Source organism: Protopterus annectens, chromosome 14.part0 (assembly GCF_019279795.1).
Source record: "Protopterus annectens isolate FY-2018-M chromosome 14.part0, PAN1.0, whole genome shotgun sequence".
In the NCBI taxonomy this organism is placed as follows: Eukaryota; Metazoa; Chordata; order Ceratodontiformes; family Protopteridae; genus Protopterus; species Protopterus annectens.
Genome location: NC_056748.1, coordinates 849,032,840 through 849,050,967, shown reverse-complemented (window position 1 = coordinate 849,050,967; position 18,128 = coordinate 849,032,840). Strand labels below are relative to the sequence as shown.

Below are 18,128 nucleotides of genomic sequence, written 5' to 3'. Positions count from 1 at the left end.
GATACTGTAGTTGAATTCTGTAACTCAACCTTTCTCAATATCCTGTAACATTTTGCCCCCATCCCCCAGAACAATAAGGATAAAATCCAACTATGCCCCCTGGCTAACCAAAGAAACAAGATCTCTTTTAACAACTAGAGATAAAGCCTGGTAGAAATGGCCCAATGACAAAGCTACAACTAACAAACATATCTAGAACTATGAAATAAAGCTAAAAATATATTAGACAGAACAAAATTAATTACTATAGCAATGTCCAATAAAAAAATCAAAGAAACCCACAAAAAATATGGGCTGCTATTAAAATAATCCTACAGCCAGGACAAGCTAGTACTTCCTCCCCAACACTCACCAATATTAAAGACAACAGGAAAATCATTTTCTTGGGTGGCGAAAGGCAAGGTACCTTTTGGGCTAGGCTTGTATAGACCCTAGGGCTGATAGCCTAGTACCTACCTATGAACCTATGAACATAGCCTCACAATTTAACAGATACTTCATTGAATCCATACTAGTCCGCACAAACAATAATTGTTCTTCCCCTATGCAGACTCACATAGTACCCCACACTAAATCTTAATAACTTCTGTTTGCAACCTGTTCTAATAAACACCATAGTTAAATGTTAAAATATCAGAAAAGGCGTAAACCTACTATACCTGCTGCCAACTATCTACCTGCTGAATATCTACAAATCACTGCAGAAGCAATAGCCTATCCAGTATCAATGTTAATAAATCAATCCATCTCAGAATAACAAGTCCTTTAAGTTTGGAAAGTATCACATATAATCCCACTACATAAAGGTGGAAACTCGACGAAATTATCAATTTACCTGCCAATAGCTAAACTATCATCATTATCAAAATTACTTGAGAGGTGCATCCATTCATAAATCTTGAACTAATAACCAACAATCTTCTATCTAACACTCAACATGATTTCTGTCCTAATCATAGCACTACCACCACCCTTGTTAACTTTACTAACATTATTAACCACCATTGCAATGATGGCAATTTAGTTTCTTCCATCCTTCTTGATATGTCCAAATCTTTTGATACTGTCTCCCATTATAAACTCTTAACTACACTCTTGGAACTTAAACTTAGCCATTCTACACTTATTTAGTTCCAGCAGTATCTAACTGGACAACAGCAAGCTGTAAAATGGCAACAAAATATATTTTCATTACTACCTGTAGCCTTGGGAGTTCCACAGGGATCTATTCTGGGCCATCTCCTTTTTATTATCTTACTAACAATCTTCATACTGCCACCCCAATTGCCTCTGTAGTTTACTATGCAGATGATTCCATCTTGATTTGTGCCACCCCAGCACTACAAAAACTCCAAAAAAAATCACCCAGCATTCATTTAATGCTGTGGAATATTGGCTAAACAATGCACAACTTATAATTAACCTTACCAAAACAAAACTCATGCTCTTCTATCCAGCTAGAGCTGAAGACACCCACCCGCCATTCAACATCTCATCTTTAAACCATACAATTATTTTTCCAGTTTCCCAAACAAAATTACTTGGAGTGGTCACTGACCATGATATAAAATTCGACATACCCATATTACAGACCATTAAAAAAAGTTCACAAAAAACTAGGAACCCTGAACAAAAATTGACACTTGAAGCTTCAAATGCCACTATAATAAGTACCCATTTATCTCTATGCTACAATATGCCTCACAAATTCTTACAAACATTAAGAAATCTGATCTAGCAAAACTTGAAACTTGCTATAATAAAATTGCAAAGTTTGCCACAGTAACAGATTTCAGATGCCATCATTATTTGGCTTTATTCTGGCTCAAACTACCAAATCTATTTGCTTATAATCAACTCACCTTTGCTCATTGAATACTAAATCAGCCAGAACAAATACCAGTACATAACAGGGTATTATGTTCCAGTAACAAATCCTTCCTAACTATATCCAAACCTAACAATGCAGCTGGAGTTTCCCCTTTACTCCAACTGCATAACCAAAACTTAGAATTCCCTGCCATTAAATATCCGAGCAACTACTAGCATTTCCAACTTAAAAAAAAAAAAAACTTCCCAAATCACGCCTATCAGAATCATGAAACTACTCTTGCACAAACCGTAGTTAGAAAATAAAACTCTTAAGGTAGCTAAAAGAATACAACCTATTATTTTTGTATACTGCTTGTGAAGTGTGATGGTCCCACCACTGCCAACCAATATGTGATGTCTCCACTCTGGGCCAGTGATCAAGGAGCCTGAATGCTCACCTCTGACACTGGAGAGGGATGTGCACTTGGAATACAAATGGATACACTCAGTATTTCCAGATGCAGACCTATCTGCATCAAGCACAAGTTCCCTAAAGAGTACACAGGGCACACACTCAGCCTGGGGTTTGGGTGTCTCTGTCTGTCTCCCTCCAGGTCCCCAATAAGGCTCCCCACTGGCACTGTGAAACCAGTGTTTTGTGTCCCTGTCCCAAGTAGCTGACACACATACTCTTTGAGAATTGATTTTCACACACACACACACACACACACACACACACACACACACACACACACACACACACACACACACACACACACACCTGGGAAAGGCTGGCACAGATTGCCTGCTCTACCAGCTTCACCCAGACTATAAGGTAGATTCACTGCCACCAGTAAGTTACTATAAGGCTCTTAAAAAGGGTATCCAATTATACAGAATGAAATTAATATTAATACATATGGCAATCTGACCAGCAGCAAGGCTTTCAGGAGTGGCCGGAGTTAGCACCAAATATGTGCAAATACTCTCAAAGCTTAAATATTTTCTAAAAAAAAGCCACCCACAATTAAAAGTTTAAATATAATTAATAATAAATAATAGAAGAACATGAAAATACTGAATATATATTTACAGTAAACCACAGACTTCAAATTGCAGGAAATATTAAGAATAACATTGATGGACAGTCTCATACAAATAAAGAAAAACAATCTCTAAACTAAGCTTCACTATATTCCTGACTGGATCTAGGAAAATTACTATTCCCTAATTAACTTACTTGATAGAGCAAGGCACAATGAAATACATAAGCAGTCTTTCTAGTCAGGTTCTCCAAAACAAAATACTTAATACTCAGAGATTACTCCCTGTAAGATGTAATGTCCATGACAGCTTGCAGAATGACCTCATCTGGTCACCTGACTCTAAGTTCTCACAGTATCCCCCTCTGAAGCTGAGAAACTAATTTAGCATAGATGGCTACAATACACATCAAATATTTATGGCAGTGCCTGAGGCTTCCACTTTTTTACTGAGCTAATAAACAAAGGCTTCTTCAAGACCCACTGTCTCCAGTCCTATTCAGCACTGTGGGGGTGACGTTTTAATGGCTTAACAGCTCATTTACAATTCCCTTATTATTCTTTTAAAGTAAGCTAGCTGGTTAACCTCTGCTGTCCCATTATCCTCATTTAAAACATATACATTTAATTCAGTTACAATAACACATGTACATTTTTTTTCATTCCAGCAGGGTGCACTGTTGATACATTTTAACACAACCTCACAAATACATTTTCAGCTCAATCATCTTTACAAATCAGTTTGCTATACAAATGACATATAATTATTTACAAAATTCCAGCTAGCTGTACTGGCACAAGTCATACATCTACTGCCCTACTTGTCCTGGCATGACTGGCAGTACCTCATATCATCACACCCTTACTAAGCATATGTATGCTTATCTTGCTTGTTTCCTGCTTACAGTCACAATACTGCCATTCTTTGTATCCTATGATTGTATCAGTGAAATGTATAACATGCATTTTCATTTTGTACTTGTATCTGAGGATTGAATCAATATTTGTATCTATACTTTCTATATGTATCTTAGAGTTATTTGTAAATGTGGAGATTTTCTCCCCAGGCCTCCACTGAAAAAGGACATTTTGTCCAGTCGGACTTTCCCAGTAAACAAATGTTAAATCAAATAAAATATAAAAAATATTGTCTCCCTCGTGCTTTTCACGTATACCATAAATTCTAATGTTATTTCATCTCAGTCACTTTATGAACCAGCTATTTTGTTTTAAAAGAAATTCAGTCTGAGACTCACCTTTAGTTATTCTCCCTTCATGATCATTTAAGCTTCTTCCACAGTGTTGATTTGTGTTCGTTGTTGTTTCATAAGAATTTCTAAATGTTTTGTCTTCTTTCTGGTCTCTTCTTTGAAACTTTCTATTTTGGTATTCAGTTTGTCTATTTTAAGTAATACGTCCTGCATACTAGATATTAGTGACTATATGTATTTTTTGTCATAAAAATCCAGAGTACCATTTCTTGAGTGGCTCATGTTGAAGTCTCTCTTCTCTCCTAACCAAGCAGCTAAAATTCTGAAAGAAAAAGTACAGCTTTTGAAGAACTTGAAGCTATAAATCTTTTCTCTATTAGTGAATAAAATTATCTGACAAGTATCTCCAAAATTTAATTTTTTGATTATATTTTCTGTCAGAGAAAAGTTTTCAGTCACAGAGCTTTCACCAGTTGCTGCTCTCAGATAGCCTTCTTGGCCAGGACTCCTCTGCTATGGACATTTTCTCATAGCACCTCTTCCTGGATCAGTATATTGAGCTCCTGTAATATGCACTTTGTATACCCTATCTTCCCCAATCAAATGCAATGTTATGCCTGACTCCATGTACAGATGCCATTGTGGCCTGTGTAAAATGTCCTTCTGTATGTGTCCATTCCCCCTAGAATGCTGTATATCCAGAACTGGGCAATACGGTGGCATTTCATTGTGCTGCATTCCCACACCCTCTTACCCCACTTCTGATATCTCCCTGTTGCTTTCCTCCTCTATAAGTGTTCAGTATAATGCAGGGGTTCATTATCACATGCCTTGTCTTCCTTCAGTATGTCTATTTTGCAGTCCAGTGTTCTAATGCTAATGCAGTAATCTCCTGATTCAGTGGATGCTTGTATGGGCTCTGCCTCTTACAATATGGTGTTTTTGCTTTGTATCATGCTACTTTGGGCCTCCTTTGTTAATGAGGGAATTTATCACAGTTGTCTCTGTTATTTTACCTTGATTCACTATACTATCAACACAAAGCAGCACCAACCAGCTCATCCCTGCCCATTTCAGAGCTGTGGATATTAGTATACAATATGCTTATGCATGGCACTTGTAAAGCTTCTAGTGTTGTGGGTCTGTGACACAGAGCCTTGTTAAAGTACCTTGCAATGTACATCACACAGTGTGCAAATGCATATCCATGTGCAAGGGGCTACCATTTTGCTTCTCAAGTGGACCTGACCAAGTGAATATAGTGGATGTACACACTGGAAGAAGTGTATCTTCTGTGTGTTGTCCAAGGGAGAGCAACATTTTCTTGTTCTTCCTCCAGAGGGACTTTCATGAGTTCTTGCTGTGCCAATGTGATGCATGTTTTTATAAGGTTGATGCTTGACACAAACTTCCCACCCATTCTGGTGAGCAGTGCAGACTTCACCCCAAACTGCTTAACCATGGGAAACAGAGCTTAGAGACAGAACTTTATTGTAAGTATTTTCCACTTTTCTTTTTATGGGATCCGCATTGAACAAAGTTTTCTTCCTACTTTGTCTTTTAGGGGTTAAGGAACATCAAGCTAACATGAAAGGATGTCACAGAAGGCAAGACCACCTCTCAAAACATGAGGTGCACTCCTGAAGTGTACAGATATAGTGTTATATGTAACATATAAAGGTGTAATGTGCTCTCTTTTTGTTTTTTCTTCCTTCTGCAGGTCTAGTTATGGTGGTGTATGATGAACAACAGCAGCAACAGTCAAATAAGCCTGCATTGGTTAACACTTCTGAAGCTGGGTCACCTTTGGTTGCCAGGCCTGCCTCTCAGCAGGGGAACAGAGGTCATCTTACTGAAGTTGACCTAGATAAGTCACTGTTGACCTCTTTGGCCACTGTTCAGGAGGGGAATAGATGCTCCTATAAGTTTATAGCTGTGTACTAGGCTAATGACGATTGGGGCCTTTTTAAACCTAGCCATGCATCCCAAATCTCTAACAGGTTCTGGTAGCCTTGATCAGTGTAAGCATGGGCTTAAGAGATATAACATTTAGAAGCAAGGGCCTCGGAGATGTACTATTTACAGGCTGCCTGTGCCCATTACAGATGTAGGTGCCAAACCAGGGATGAATTTCCTGGCCCCATCCAATTGCCCAATTGAATTGGATTAGGGAGGAATTCTGTTTCACATGGATGAGGATCCTGTTCCAGAGAAGGGGTAGTCTCTGGGATACATACCTGCCACTTCAGCAGGTCCTGTTTGTATCACAGACAATGTTTCAGTCTTTAGAGTGGGTAATTCTGCTGCTACATGTTTTGTAGATATACAGGAGATCCATCATGGTGGGGTTCAACAATACCTTGAATGCCAGGCATAGATCTCCCCTCTGCAGCCTATAGGAGACAGAATACAGGGATAGGACTTTGATGCAATCAGTATAGGACAAGTTGCTTATGCACTGTATTCTTTTAGTGAATAAAATCTGTGGACATTCCAGTTGTTTGATGTGTCTGGTTAGGTACATACCAAAGGGGATATTGTACTCAATAACAGGTCTGATGAATTCTGAATACAGTCGACAATGAACTCATTGGACCTAGATGCCATGCCTTTTTATATAAATTGCTCAACACAGAATGATTTCCTCACAGCTGTAGACACATGATAGTCAAAGGCTAGATTACTGTCTAAGTGTGTCCCCGAGTCCCTGACTACTGGGTCTAGTCTTAGTTGTATGTTGTCAATATGATAGTTACCAGGGGTGGATAACTTTACAGAGAATACTATTATGCATTTCTTTGCATTTAGTTTTAGTCAATAGCTCTGACACAAGTTATTTGTCTGTGTCAGCCCTTCCTGGAGAACATTAGTGTCAGTGGGGGATTCTATGAGTACTCCTAATTTGCAATTGTCTTCAAATTTGGTAAGCTAGAGACACGATATTGGCCTTGTCTTCAGAGAAGTAGATGCCAAAAAGAAGTCCCAGGACCAATCCCTGAGGGATTCCACTTGTGACTGTCCTCTTTGTATCAGTGAACTCCACAATTCTAAACTTCCTTGGTCCTGTCTGTGAGCCAGCTGGCTAACCATTAGGTGACATAAGGATTTATACCTAACCTCGTGAATTTATCAACAATGCCTGAGTGGGGTATTGTGTCAAATGCCTTGGTCAGATCAAGGTATGTAGAGTGAACTGTTTTGCCCTTGCTCATTGTTTTGCTGACCTATTCAAAGAAGTCCACAAAGTTAAGTAGGCATAACCTGACTTTAAAAAAAACAAACAAGGTTGGGTCCAATGTCTGGATGTGTCCTATCTCATTACTGATCATTTCCATGATAACTATTTCCATAGATTTGCATATGAGACTAGTGAAACCTGTATATCTGTAGCTTCTAGTGTCAATAGATGGTCTGCCTTTGTGCAGAGGGATGACAGTTGCTGTTCTCTATTCATGAGGTATGAATTCTGTGTGGAGGTTAGGGTTAAATAGTGATTACAGAGATCCTGATAGGTCATGTTTCATGCTATTTAGAAGGCAACCTAGGATATTGTCTAGGCCCATAAGTGCAGTATTCTTGGCCTTTGAGCGAGAGCACTAAGGACCTGTTCCCTAGTGATGGTAGAGGGAGTTATATTTGATGGTATTTCCTGAGGGGAGGCTGAGGGGGAGAGAAGGGTAAAGTTATCTAGCTGTCCTTGTGGGCTATATTAAGCCTAGCCAATTTCTCTTTCAAACTTGAGAATCTAACTCTGTACTTTGTGACTGTGAGGCAAACACCTTAACCATTATACCACCTCCAAAATGGAATTATTTTCATAGTTAATACAATGCCAGCTGCCCTTGTGTACCATTTTAAGTCTAGCCATTTTTGCTGAAAGGTGAAACTCAAACCCTGTACCTGGTCTCTGTGAGGTAAACACCTAAACCATTATGCCAACCCCCCCAAACTCATATAGTTTCCCAGAAGAGCCCATTGTGGTTTCCAAGTAACAGTTGCATAGGCTTGTGTCATCTGAGGTGTTCTGGCAGCTGAATTCTTGCTTCACCACTGTGGAGTGCCTTCTGGTGTAGCTGTTTGAGTCGGGTAACTGTCTGGCCATGTCCATTGGACCACCAGAGGTATAGTCCACACATGAAGTCAGCCACGCAGGTGACTTTTGTCTCTATGGGTTCTCTTTTGTCCCATCTGACGTCTGTTATGCACCCTGCTTAGTCCCCTATCATTGTGTTACTCTCCATACTTTATTTGTTGTCCAGTAGTCCGCATCACCTAGTGTCCACCACCCTTTACCTGTCTTGGTCCATTCACTGTTGTCCCCAGCTTTTGTATCAGCACAACTCCTGTCTGTTTGTGTCTGCATTTTATATGCATGTGTGCCCCTATAATTTCCCTCTAATCAAATAATATGACCACTTCTTAACTCCTTTCTGCTGGCAAATCTTATTTGCTATTGTACATGTCTATTTTTAAACCATTTGCCTACATCTAACCTTCTATATATGTATTTTTGTTTTAATCCTTATGTTTATATTCTTTGTTGGTATGTTAGCTTTTTCTGTAAAACATTTCAGTCTTTGTTTTCCTACAACAAATTTTACTGTAGGACTAATTATGCCATCTTCTGTCTTTATCTTATTCTGTTTTTGGACCATGTAATGGCTAAAAAGTTCACATACAAGGCTATCAAAAAATAAATATATAAATGAATGAATAAATGAGTGAAAGAAGGAATTAGTTGTTATATTCAAGCATTTTGTGCCTATTGTGACCAGCTCAGCCAGTATCTAGCTTGCATTTGCATGTCATACTGTTTGAAGATCTTCAGAAGATGTATCCATAGTCCTGACATTTTGATTGTTTAAGTGTACCAGCTACATGCATCAGTGAATAACCATGTTTAATTACAGAATCTTGTAGATCGTAACAGGTAGACTATTACATGGTGAACAAAGCAAAAAACTAAACACAGCAAACCAACACTGTTGTTTAATCTCTTAGTTAAATCTGACTCTGCAATCTCAAGGAATTTAGCATGCCAGGTCTGTCTGTCTGCCAAGAACTACTTTGAATTCTTGCAAATTCATATTCATTACTTCAATAATGCTATATGTCCACCTTCACTTCTGATGTTCCCTTCTTTTTTGCCTTTGATCATTCCAAACATCAGTATCTTCTCTAGTAAATCCTGTCTTTGGAGTACATGGCCAAGGTATCTGAATTTTAGTTTTACTATTAGACTTTCCAGTAAATAGTCTTGATTTACTTCTTTAGGTATTGATTAATTTGAACTTCTTGCAGTCTGTGGAACTATCAACAGTTTTTAACAGCACCATAATGCAAAATAATTTAGTTTTCCAGCCACAGAATGATTCTGGTCTCACAGCTGCATGCTACTACTGAAAAAAAGCATAACGTTGACTCTGTGGACCTTTGTTGACAATGTGATGGCTTTGCTCTTTAAAATCTTAACCTGATTTGTCATAGCTTTTCTTTCAAAAAGCAGACATATTTTATTTTTATGGCTGCAGTAACCATCTGCAAAGCTGTTTGAGTCAAGAAAAATAAAGCCTGCCACTAGCTTAACTTCTTTCCCACCTATTTGCAAAGAATTGATAGGGCTAGATGACATAATTTTAGTTTATATATATATATATATATATATATATATATATATATATATAGATATACATTGAACAACAACAAACCAGCATTTGCACTTTCTATTTTCACCTTCATCAACAGACTCATCAGTTCTCCTCACTTTCAACTATCAGAGTGGTATCATCTGATTATCTGAGGTTCATATGTCTCTCATATAACCCATAATTTTGCATTATATATTCAGCATATAAATTGAAAAATTCGAGTAACAGTATATAACCTTGTTGTATTCTTTTCCCATTCATGAATTAGTCAGTTATTCCTTAGTTGGTTCTAACTGTTGCTTTTTGTTCTGCATAAAGATTATTTAGGAGCAACTGTGGTATATTGTCATTTTTCTGAGAGCTTGCCATGATTTGTTATGGTCCACACATTCAAGGACTGTATCCATTACCACTGATATTTACTTCACATCATAGAGTGTAAATTGTTGTTTCCATTTACAGCTTGACTTCAGTCATACTGCACATAAGTTTTCATGTTAGGTTATGTTGCAAGGTAGGTTGAGTTCACTTAAATCTTGATGGGGGTCATACCACTTCAATGGGTGGTGCTTGAGATCATTGACTCAGTCAAAGGTGCCTTAGATTACTGCCTCACTGGCATATGCCACAGATCACTGTTTTATTGAGTGGTATCTGAGATCCATTCTTCTATCAAAGGTTCCTTAGATCATTGTCTCACTGGTACCTACTTGAGATAATTGCCTGAGTGAGTAGTGCCTAAGATCATTACTCCACTCGAGGGTGCATTAGATGACTGCCTAACTGGCATGTGCCACAGATCCCTGCCTTAGTGGATGGTACCTGAGGCTCAGTGGAAGATGCATGAGATTTCTCCATCAGCATGAGATTTCTGACATCATTGACTCTGCTGGACATACCTCAAATCCCTGTCTCAGTAAGTGATGCCTACTTTCTCTACTGTTAAGGCAGAGGAAATCTGTATTGATTTATGTTGTATAACTTTAAGATATTATTGCCCTGAAATGTACACACAGTATCTCTGCTCATATATTTTAAATAATCACGCTACAAACTGACTAGCTAGGCATGGGTCTTCATCAAAAAATGTTGTTATATTGTTTGGCCACATTCTATGTATCATTAGTCTACCTCAAAGGATCCTTCTAGAATTTATCATTGACTGTAATGCCACATCCTATATTTAGTCTTCCAAGCACATCGACTTTAATCACAGTTCTGGAATGATGCCAGGAAAATGGATTGTTCAACATGTACTTTACTGTAACCAGTAGTTTTTTTATGCTGCTCTCAGACCTTGAATATTATGCATGCATGCTACTACCACATTCAGCCTGCACAGTACAGACAGTAGGGAGTTTATTAGAAGAAGGCTTAACACTAAGCTAGTGGCAGCTATCCTAAAGTGATGTATAACCAAAAAGATGGAAAATATATCAATTTTGTACACAATGCTGTTCCTGTGATTCCATTTTAGTTTTACCTGATATCACATCTGGGGTGACTCATGATTTTCTGGTCATATTCAATCACATCATATCCTTCCAAATACCTTAAATTATCTGTAGCAGATCTTTTTTGTATAGAATTGCTGCAACAATAAATAAAAAAAATGGATTTACCCACCTAGTGTTTCCTTCAAGCCAGATGCATTTTCCAGGTAGTTCATTTTTAATCTGAAGGCTAACACTAGCCTTTTGCCTGTAATGGTATATATGCAGAGTGGGAAACTCCAATTAAATCCAGCATTGTTTCCACAAAAGACAGTTTTTGTGGACTCTCAGGAATTATCTCCAGAATTATTAGATTTCTCAGAAACACTGATTTCACTTTTTTACCCAGTAAAAGAGTATTCCTAGTGAACAGATACACAAACTGTACACAGATGTAATTTTAGTTCCTCCTGCAGTATGTAATATAAGTGACAGCAGACTGTTTGGACCATGTTTAGGGGGCTCAGTTCTGCACTCTGTCAGTGCTGTGCAATTAGTTTTAGCAAGAAAGCTTTCTTTATATGAGCAGAAGAGAAAATAAATCAGTATTCATAGAATTAGCAGCTTTTCAGGACAACTTCCTTCTGGGTAACCTTCAGATCAGTAAAGCCAACACTACAGTAAAGTGATCAGCAAACAAGTTGCGCCAGATCTTTCCAGCACTGAAGAAAAACTTCTTATACTGGGAATGTGCCATTAACAAAATCTACAGCCCTCTGTGGTACATATTTGCACAACCAAATAGCAGATTATTTTAACTGGTAAAATAACTCTGACTCAAGAAAGGCAGCTATATTCACAATTTTTTAGGGCATGCTAAAAGCAAACCTGTTTTTCACATATCTTCGCTATCTCCAAATGTTTTGCTTTCTTGTTCCACATAAAACTATGTGGAAGCTATTCCTTCTCATTTCCAAGTACTCAGACATTGCTTTACCTTATAGGTTCATAGGTTTGTACTAGGCCAAAGACCACTGGAACCTTTTAAGCCTAGCCATGCATCCCAAATCTCTGACAAGCTCTGATTTCCTTGGGAAGTGTAAACAGAGGCTTGGGAGATGAAACATTTACAAGCAGGGGCCTGGTCCATCCATTACCTCTGATCATACCTTTCAACTGCTATGACCTTGTTACTCAGTTAGCTTTGTTTCTCCTAGACGTGTGGTCTTTCGTCATGAAATCAGACCAGTTTAAGGGTGCATATTTTACTAATTAACCATTATTACTCACACTATGTGGTCTGAAAACCCTCTGTTGTGATAAATAAGGAAGTATTCCTCTTTTGAACCTCTACTAAGATTTTTTAAAGGCCAATGCTATTTTTTACTGCTGAATGTTGAGAAGTCTGCTTCTGATTCAGAAAATGTTCCTCAAAGGAAAGCAGGCCCATACCAACCTTATTCTGATGGCTTCTTTTTGACCATGATAACCATGGTTCTCTCTTCCTCTAAATATAGTCCTTGTTATCTTAGCTATAAAGCTCCAGTTTAATCTTAGACATCTGATCTTTTTTTGGAGTACAACATTTCAGTTTCTAGCAATGATTACTTTTCCATCTAAGTGTTAAACATTCCACAATCAGCCACAAAACCTACTGTAAGGAAACTGTATTTTCTTAAAAAAGTGTAATTTTTTCCCTCTTTGACTTTCAGAAAGGGTCTAGTCCCACTGAACTATAGAATTCCAAGTATACTGGATTAAAGTAATCATCTCTTGAGCCAGACAGATGTAAAATAGTCATCTATCAAAGTACATGTTTTTGTAGTTTCTTCTGGTGTGCTGGTTTTAACAGCGGTAGCAGCAAATCTGCCAAAAGAGGCCTTTCTGAAGGATATTTTACATTTAAAACTTCCTAAAAGGAGTTAGGATTGCTTCCATTTGAACCAGCTGATTCAGTGGACAATAAATAACTTTCCTAGAAAACATTGTTTCTTGTTGCTGTAGTCATAGAAAGAAGGATCTCGGTGTTACAAGACCTGATGTGCAAGCTACAGCCCTTAACAGCTTTTTAAAGTGATTTTTTGGTTGTGAAGACTAATCCATTATTCATGCATGGAAATGTCTCACTAATACCTGCCAACTAATCCAATCAACTCCCAGTATTTTGTCCAAACTACCACAATGAAGTATGGATGTCTCTTTTTTGGGGGGGACTTTCTGCCTCCATGCTAATTATCAAGTATCCCCTAATCACATTCAGTCCATTCATCTCCCCTTGCTTGGGATATACATAATACAGTGTGGGAGCAAGCTGCCATGATTTTTTTCTGCACTCCTGGTCACATTATTGCTGTATTTCTACTGTCTGTGCTGGTCATCCTTATTCCCTAACCCAGATATGTCTGGCTTTCATCCCAAAATGGGACTCTGTGGTGTCCTGTCTTGGTTACCCTTGGACTGGGAACTGTATTATATCCTTCCCCTTGCAGATTTAAGCATTAAGCATACTGATTGTGAGCTATGGAGAGCATTTCTAATATAGTCCTAACCCTACCCCTGGGTGGCTAGCACAGGCACCCATATCACTATGTTCTCCCTGCCCAGGTAAATAGGAGCTACTGAAGCTGTCTTGGATTTACCAAGTCCCCCTGGTCAAATGGCCACTGTTTATATGCAAACATCCACTTGCATGAGAGCAGAAGGCTGAGCAGGGCTATGACCCCCACCCCTTGGGGTCAGTGAAGTCACTTATTCTCACCCCCCCCCCCAGTTGGTTCTTACAGCATCCAATGCACCAGTCCATCTCAGGTCATCTGGATCATAGTCAGGGCTTTATTACCCTATATCACAGAGCGAGGTAAGGGTAAGGCAGTTTTTGCGTATGTCGGATGTTCACATGCATTTAGGATGCTATGCATTGAAAACACTTTCCTTCAAAAAAAAAAAAAAAGATCAATGTTTGTTTTTAGTAAGAAGTAAAAATAAGGGTCTGTAATTTAAATGGGCATTGTCAAAATTGCTGACTCCCTGTATAATCTTTTGGTATGACAGGTGCAGTAAAGCCATGCAAAACATTATTAGACTATAGACATTCCACTGGAGAAGCTTACTGGATAATTGTTTTAAAATGATTTCTTATAAGCTGCCACATGGACTATTCACATAATAATAATAATAAAAAAATACAAGTTTTTCTTTCCATTTTTGCTACGGCAGAAGCTGTTACTGTCCACCTACCTCCCAAATGTAGCCAAGTACTTTGTAAGACTACAACCAAATGTAATTATTAATTTTTACAGTGATTTTCCTTGAAGATCATGCAGTTGTATGAGATAACACTAAGGGATTTTGTATATATTTACTGTTTATAGAATCTTTTTGGTGACACACCAGGATGTGAAGTATTAAGCGCTGTCCCTGGTGTGATGTGAGGCAGCCTTATAATTGTTGTTCTTAAAAATGAGATTAAAACAAAAAATAGTGTAATGTCCATTGGGCATTTATGCCCCACACACCCCCAAAAAAGACTGCAAGGCATTTAAAACTTTGTATAGCAGGGCGTGCAGGTGGGTGGCAACCCCCTTGCTAGTTGTGCATTGTTTGACAGTAGTGCTACACGTTCAATTTTTTAAACCTTAAAAAAAAAAAAAAAAAAAAGACTTCTTAAACACTTAAATGACAGCCAAATCTGGATGTCAATCAAATCAGTGCTGTCCACACTGCAAAACGTCCAGTGGTGTGTCCTAAAATAAACAAGCACTGCATTTTCATAGTTATACACTTTTCATATTGTTATTAGGGTTTTAGATATTGATTTCATTGATGTAATATCGGTTAAGCACTGAATTTCTGTGTAGCAGTGCAAAGTTCACTTTCCTTGCAGGACTTTCAGGATTGAAGAACAGAGAGAGAGAGAGCAGACAATTTTACTGGATTTTTATGGGAATGTTACGCTACCTACATACTTGCCTTTGCAGGTACGTAACCAGCATTAATATTTACAGGGAAAAAGGAAACAAAGTGGGCCTATCCTGATGTTATTTTAAAGACTTCCCCTCTAAATTCTACTGTTATGCAAAGTATCTTACATACCTGTGGTAATGTGCTGTCACTGTTCTTTTGTTCTTCTGTTTTCTTTTCTCCTAGAAGCATATGAAATGTGAGATGCCAAGTTACATGAATTCATGCTTACTTAATGTGATTCTTAAACATAGATTTTTGGATTTGACGGTCATAGAATAATACATGCAGGTGATATAATGCTTTCCTAACATTGCTTCTCTTTCATTTCATATGCCAGGCTCTTATGATTGGAGACGATATTGTGAATGATGTGGGGGGTGCACAACAGTGTGGCATGAAAGCATTACAAGTACGGACAGGAAAGTACAGGTCAGTGACTCTCATTTCTCAGAAATGACTTTCTGCTCTCCCAGTCACATGGCATATTATATTTTATTGGCTAGTGTAAAAGAGGTAACATGGTGTTTTTTTTTTTTTTTTTACAGTTCCATCATGGCTAATGTCACATTGTTGCACAACTACAGTTAGGCAGTTAATCATTTTAAGACTTTTTCCTATTCTTATGAAAGCAAGGAGTGGGATGATGCAGTGACTGTGCATCCATGTATGGGTATAACTTGCATCTGTATGGGGAGAATCAGGTATATGCACCTCATCCTTGCAGGAATCCATTGTTGCTTTCACTATCTTTGCTCCGAGTAATAGAAAAGGGATGTTGTTGCTTGCTGCTTTGAGTGTTAAATTTCATTGTTACATTGATTTAGTCTTCCTGTTACAGTTGTGCATAATCAGGTAATCTGAGGTAAAGTTTTGAAAAAAAAAAGACTTTTCTTAAAGCTGATAATCCATGTTTCTAAACACTGAGAAGCACATTTATGTTACTGAAGTTCTTATTGTGTTTCATATATTTCATGTCATATGAGTACTCCGATCTCAAATACTATTGTGCGTTTTCAGAATTAGTATTCTTAAGTGTATGGCAATTACATTTATTTTCTTCTTTTCATTTTCTGCTTTCAGTAAATAGGTATTGCTTTATAAGAAAAATTCTGATTTACTTTCTCTGTGCTGAAAGAGGCTAAAACAATTTAATATAAACTTGCTATAACTATGTTTTTATGCTTAGGTATAACATTACAAATGTGATTCTTTTTTTCATCAGTGTTTAAGTAAGTAATGATATCACTGAAATTGTACACTTTAATTTTCAGCTTGTTTGGCATTCTGTCATACTCTACCCATGACACTCTGTATCAGCTGGCTGCATAGCTGGCCTTAGGCATAGGCCAACTGGGCAGCTGCCTAGGGCGCCGCTGTAGCAGGGATGCTTTTCCAGTATTTATTTGGTGTAGGTAGACTAGGATGAGGGCACCAGGTGGTGCTGGGGCGGGGGGTGCTGAGGAACTCTTTTGCCTAGGGTACCAGTTGACCTAAGTCCACTCCTGGTTGGCTGCAGCCCCTCTAATTATAGCTTTGACCTCCTCATTCATTCTTCTCTTCTCCTCAACAATTCCACTCAGATTCTTGAAGCTGCTAACATGTTACAACATTTTCCCATCTGATTTCATACATTTACCGCCACTACAGCTAAGTTATCTGTATTCAGTTTTCATCCCATGTGCCTTCAGTTTTGCATTCCATTCTCCAATCATTTGCTGAAGTTCTTGGTCAGGGTTGGCCTGCAGTTCCACATTGTCTGCATGCAATAATTATGTTGATCTGTCTCCTTCAACCTGTTTGCCAGTGTAATCCATCAACAGTATGAACAGCAGTGGGTTCATAGATAAACCCTGATACCACCCACTCCCACTGAGAACCCCTCTACGAGTCTGAACATTGTCTCTATGGGTTCTCTTTTGTCCCATCTGATATCTGCCATACACCCTGCTCAGTCTCTCATCAATGTGTTCCTCTGCCTTGTGTGTTACTCTCCATACCTTGTTTGTTGTCCAGTCCACCCCATCACCAAGTGTCCAGTCTTTGTCCGTCTTTGTCCATTCACTATTGTATGTATCAGTGCAACCTCTGTCTGTCTTTGTCTACATTTTATGTATGTACATGTGCTCTTGCCATGTTCCCTTTCACTCTTATCAAATAATATGACCAATTCTTAACTGCTTGCTGTTGGCACATCTTTATTGCTGTGGTGCATTTGGTGTGTTTGGCACGAATGGTATCTGAGGATGTAGATGATTAAAGAATATGCTGTCAAGGAGAGGGTATCTTAATACCTTGTTGGACATAACTGCTGTTAAAGTAGTTCAGAAGTGGAACACAGGGATTTATTTTCCATTGTTGGGGAATGGGAATCCCACAGATTAATGGAGTTTTGCAGTTAAAACTCTTGTGCCCTGACAGGGCTTTATGTCTTACTACCTATAGTATCAATTTTAACCCTATGCAGGATGTTATTAACAACAATTGGGATAGTTTTACTATTTTGAGTGACTTTATTAAGATTGTGGGGAGTACCCCAAAAGAGATTTTTAGGAAAGGAATAAATATTAAAAACATGTTGCAGGGTCCCAAACTTGCTTCATCAGTTAGGAATAAAATATATAGTTGGTATAAGTGTAATATGTGTGCCCAATGTGGATATATTTAAGAAGGAGACTTACTGGTTATTGTGCATTTTCCAGCTCTAGTAATTAAATGTTATGTCTGTTGTGCTACCAAGGGCTAGTATATATTGTAATTTGCAAGCACTGTAATGCTTTTTATATAGGGAAAATTAAGGAACATACATATATGAATGCACTTTTGATATTTTGAAGAAGAAAATGAATAATGCTCTTAACTAGAGACATATTAGCATTTTCTAATCATTCTTTTTTTGTTTTCAGTTTTAGAACAGATAAAGGTTGACCCAATGGGTGGACCTTGGGAGGAGTTTTAGAGGTCAGGGAACTTTGGTGGCAATTAAAGTTCAATGACAGTTCTCTGCCAGGCTTAAATGAC

At 38.1% G+C, this 18,128-nt stretch overlaps 1 protein-coding gene across 1 annotated transcript in view; it reads left to right on the top strand.

Annotated features, from left to right (window-relative positions):
• LOC122789291 (phospholysine phosphohistidine inorganic pyrophosphate phosphatase) overlaps window positions 1-18,128 on the top strand; it is a 1,206,440-nt gene that overhangs the window by 664,468 nt on the left and 523,844 nt on the right. Inside the window, exon 6 of the mRNA XM_044056603.1 lies at window positions 15,448-15,539. Within this exon, the coding sequence (XP_043912538.1) occupies window positions 15,448-15,539 (92 nt within the window). The remainder of the gene's footprint in view (window positions 1-15,447; window positions 15,540-18,128) is intronic.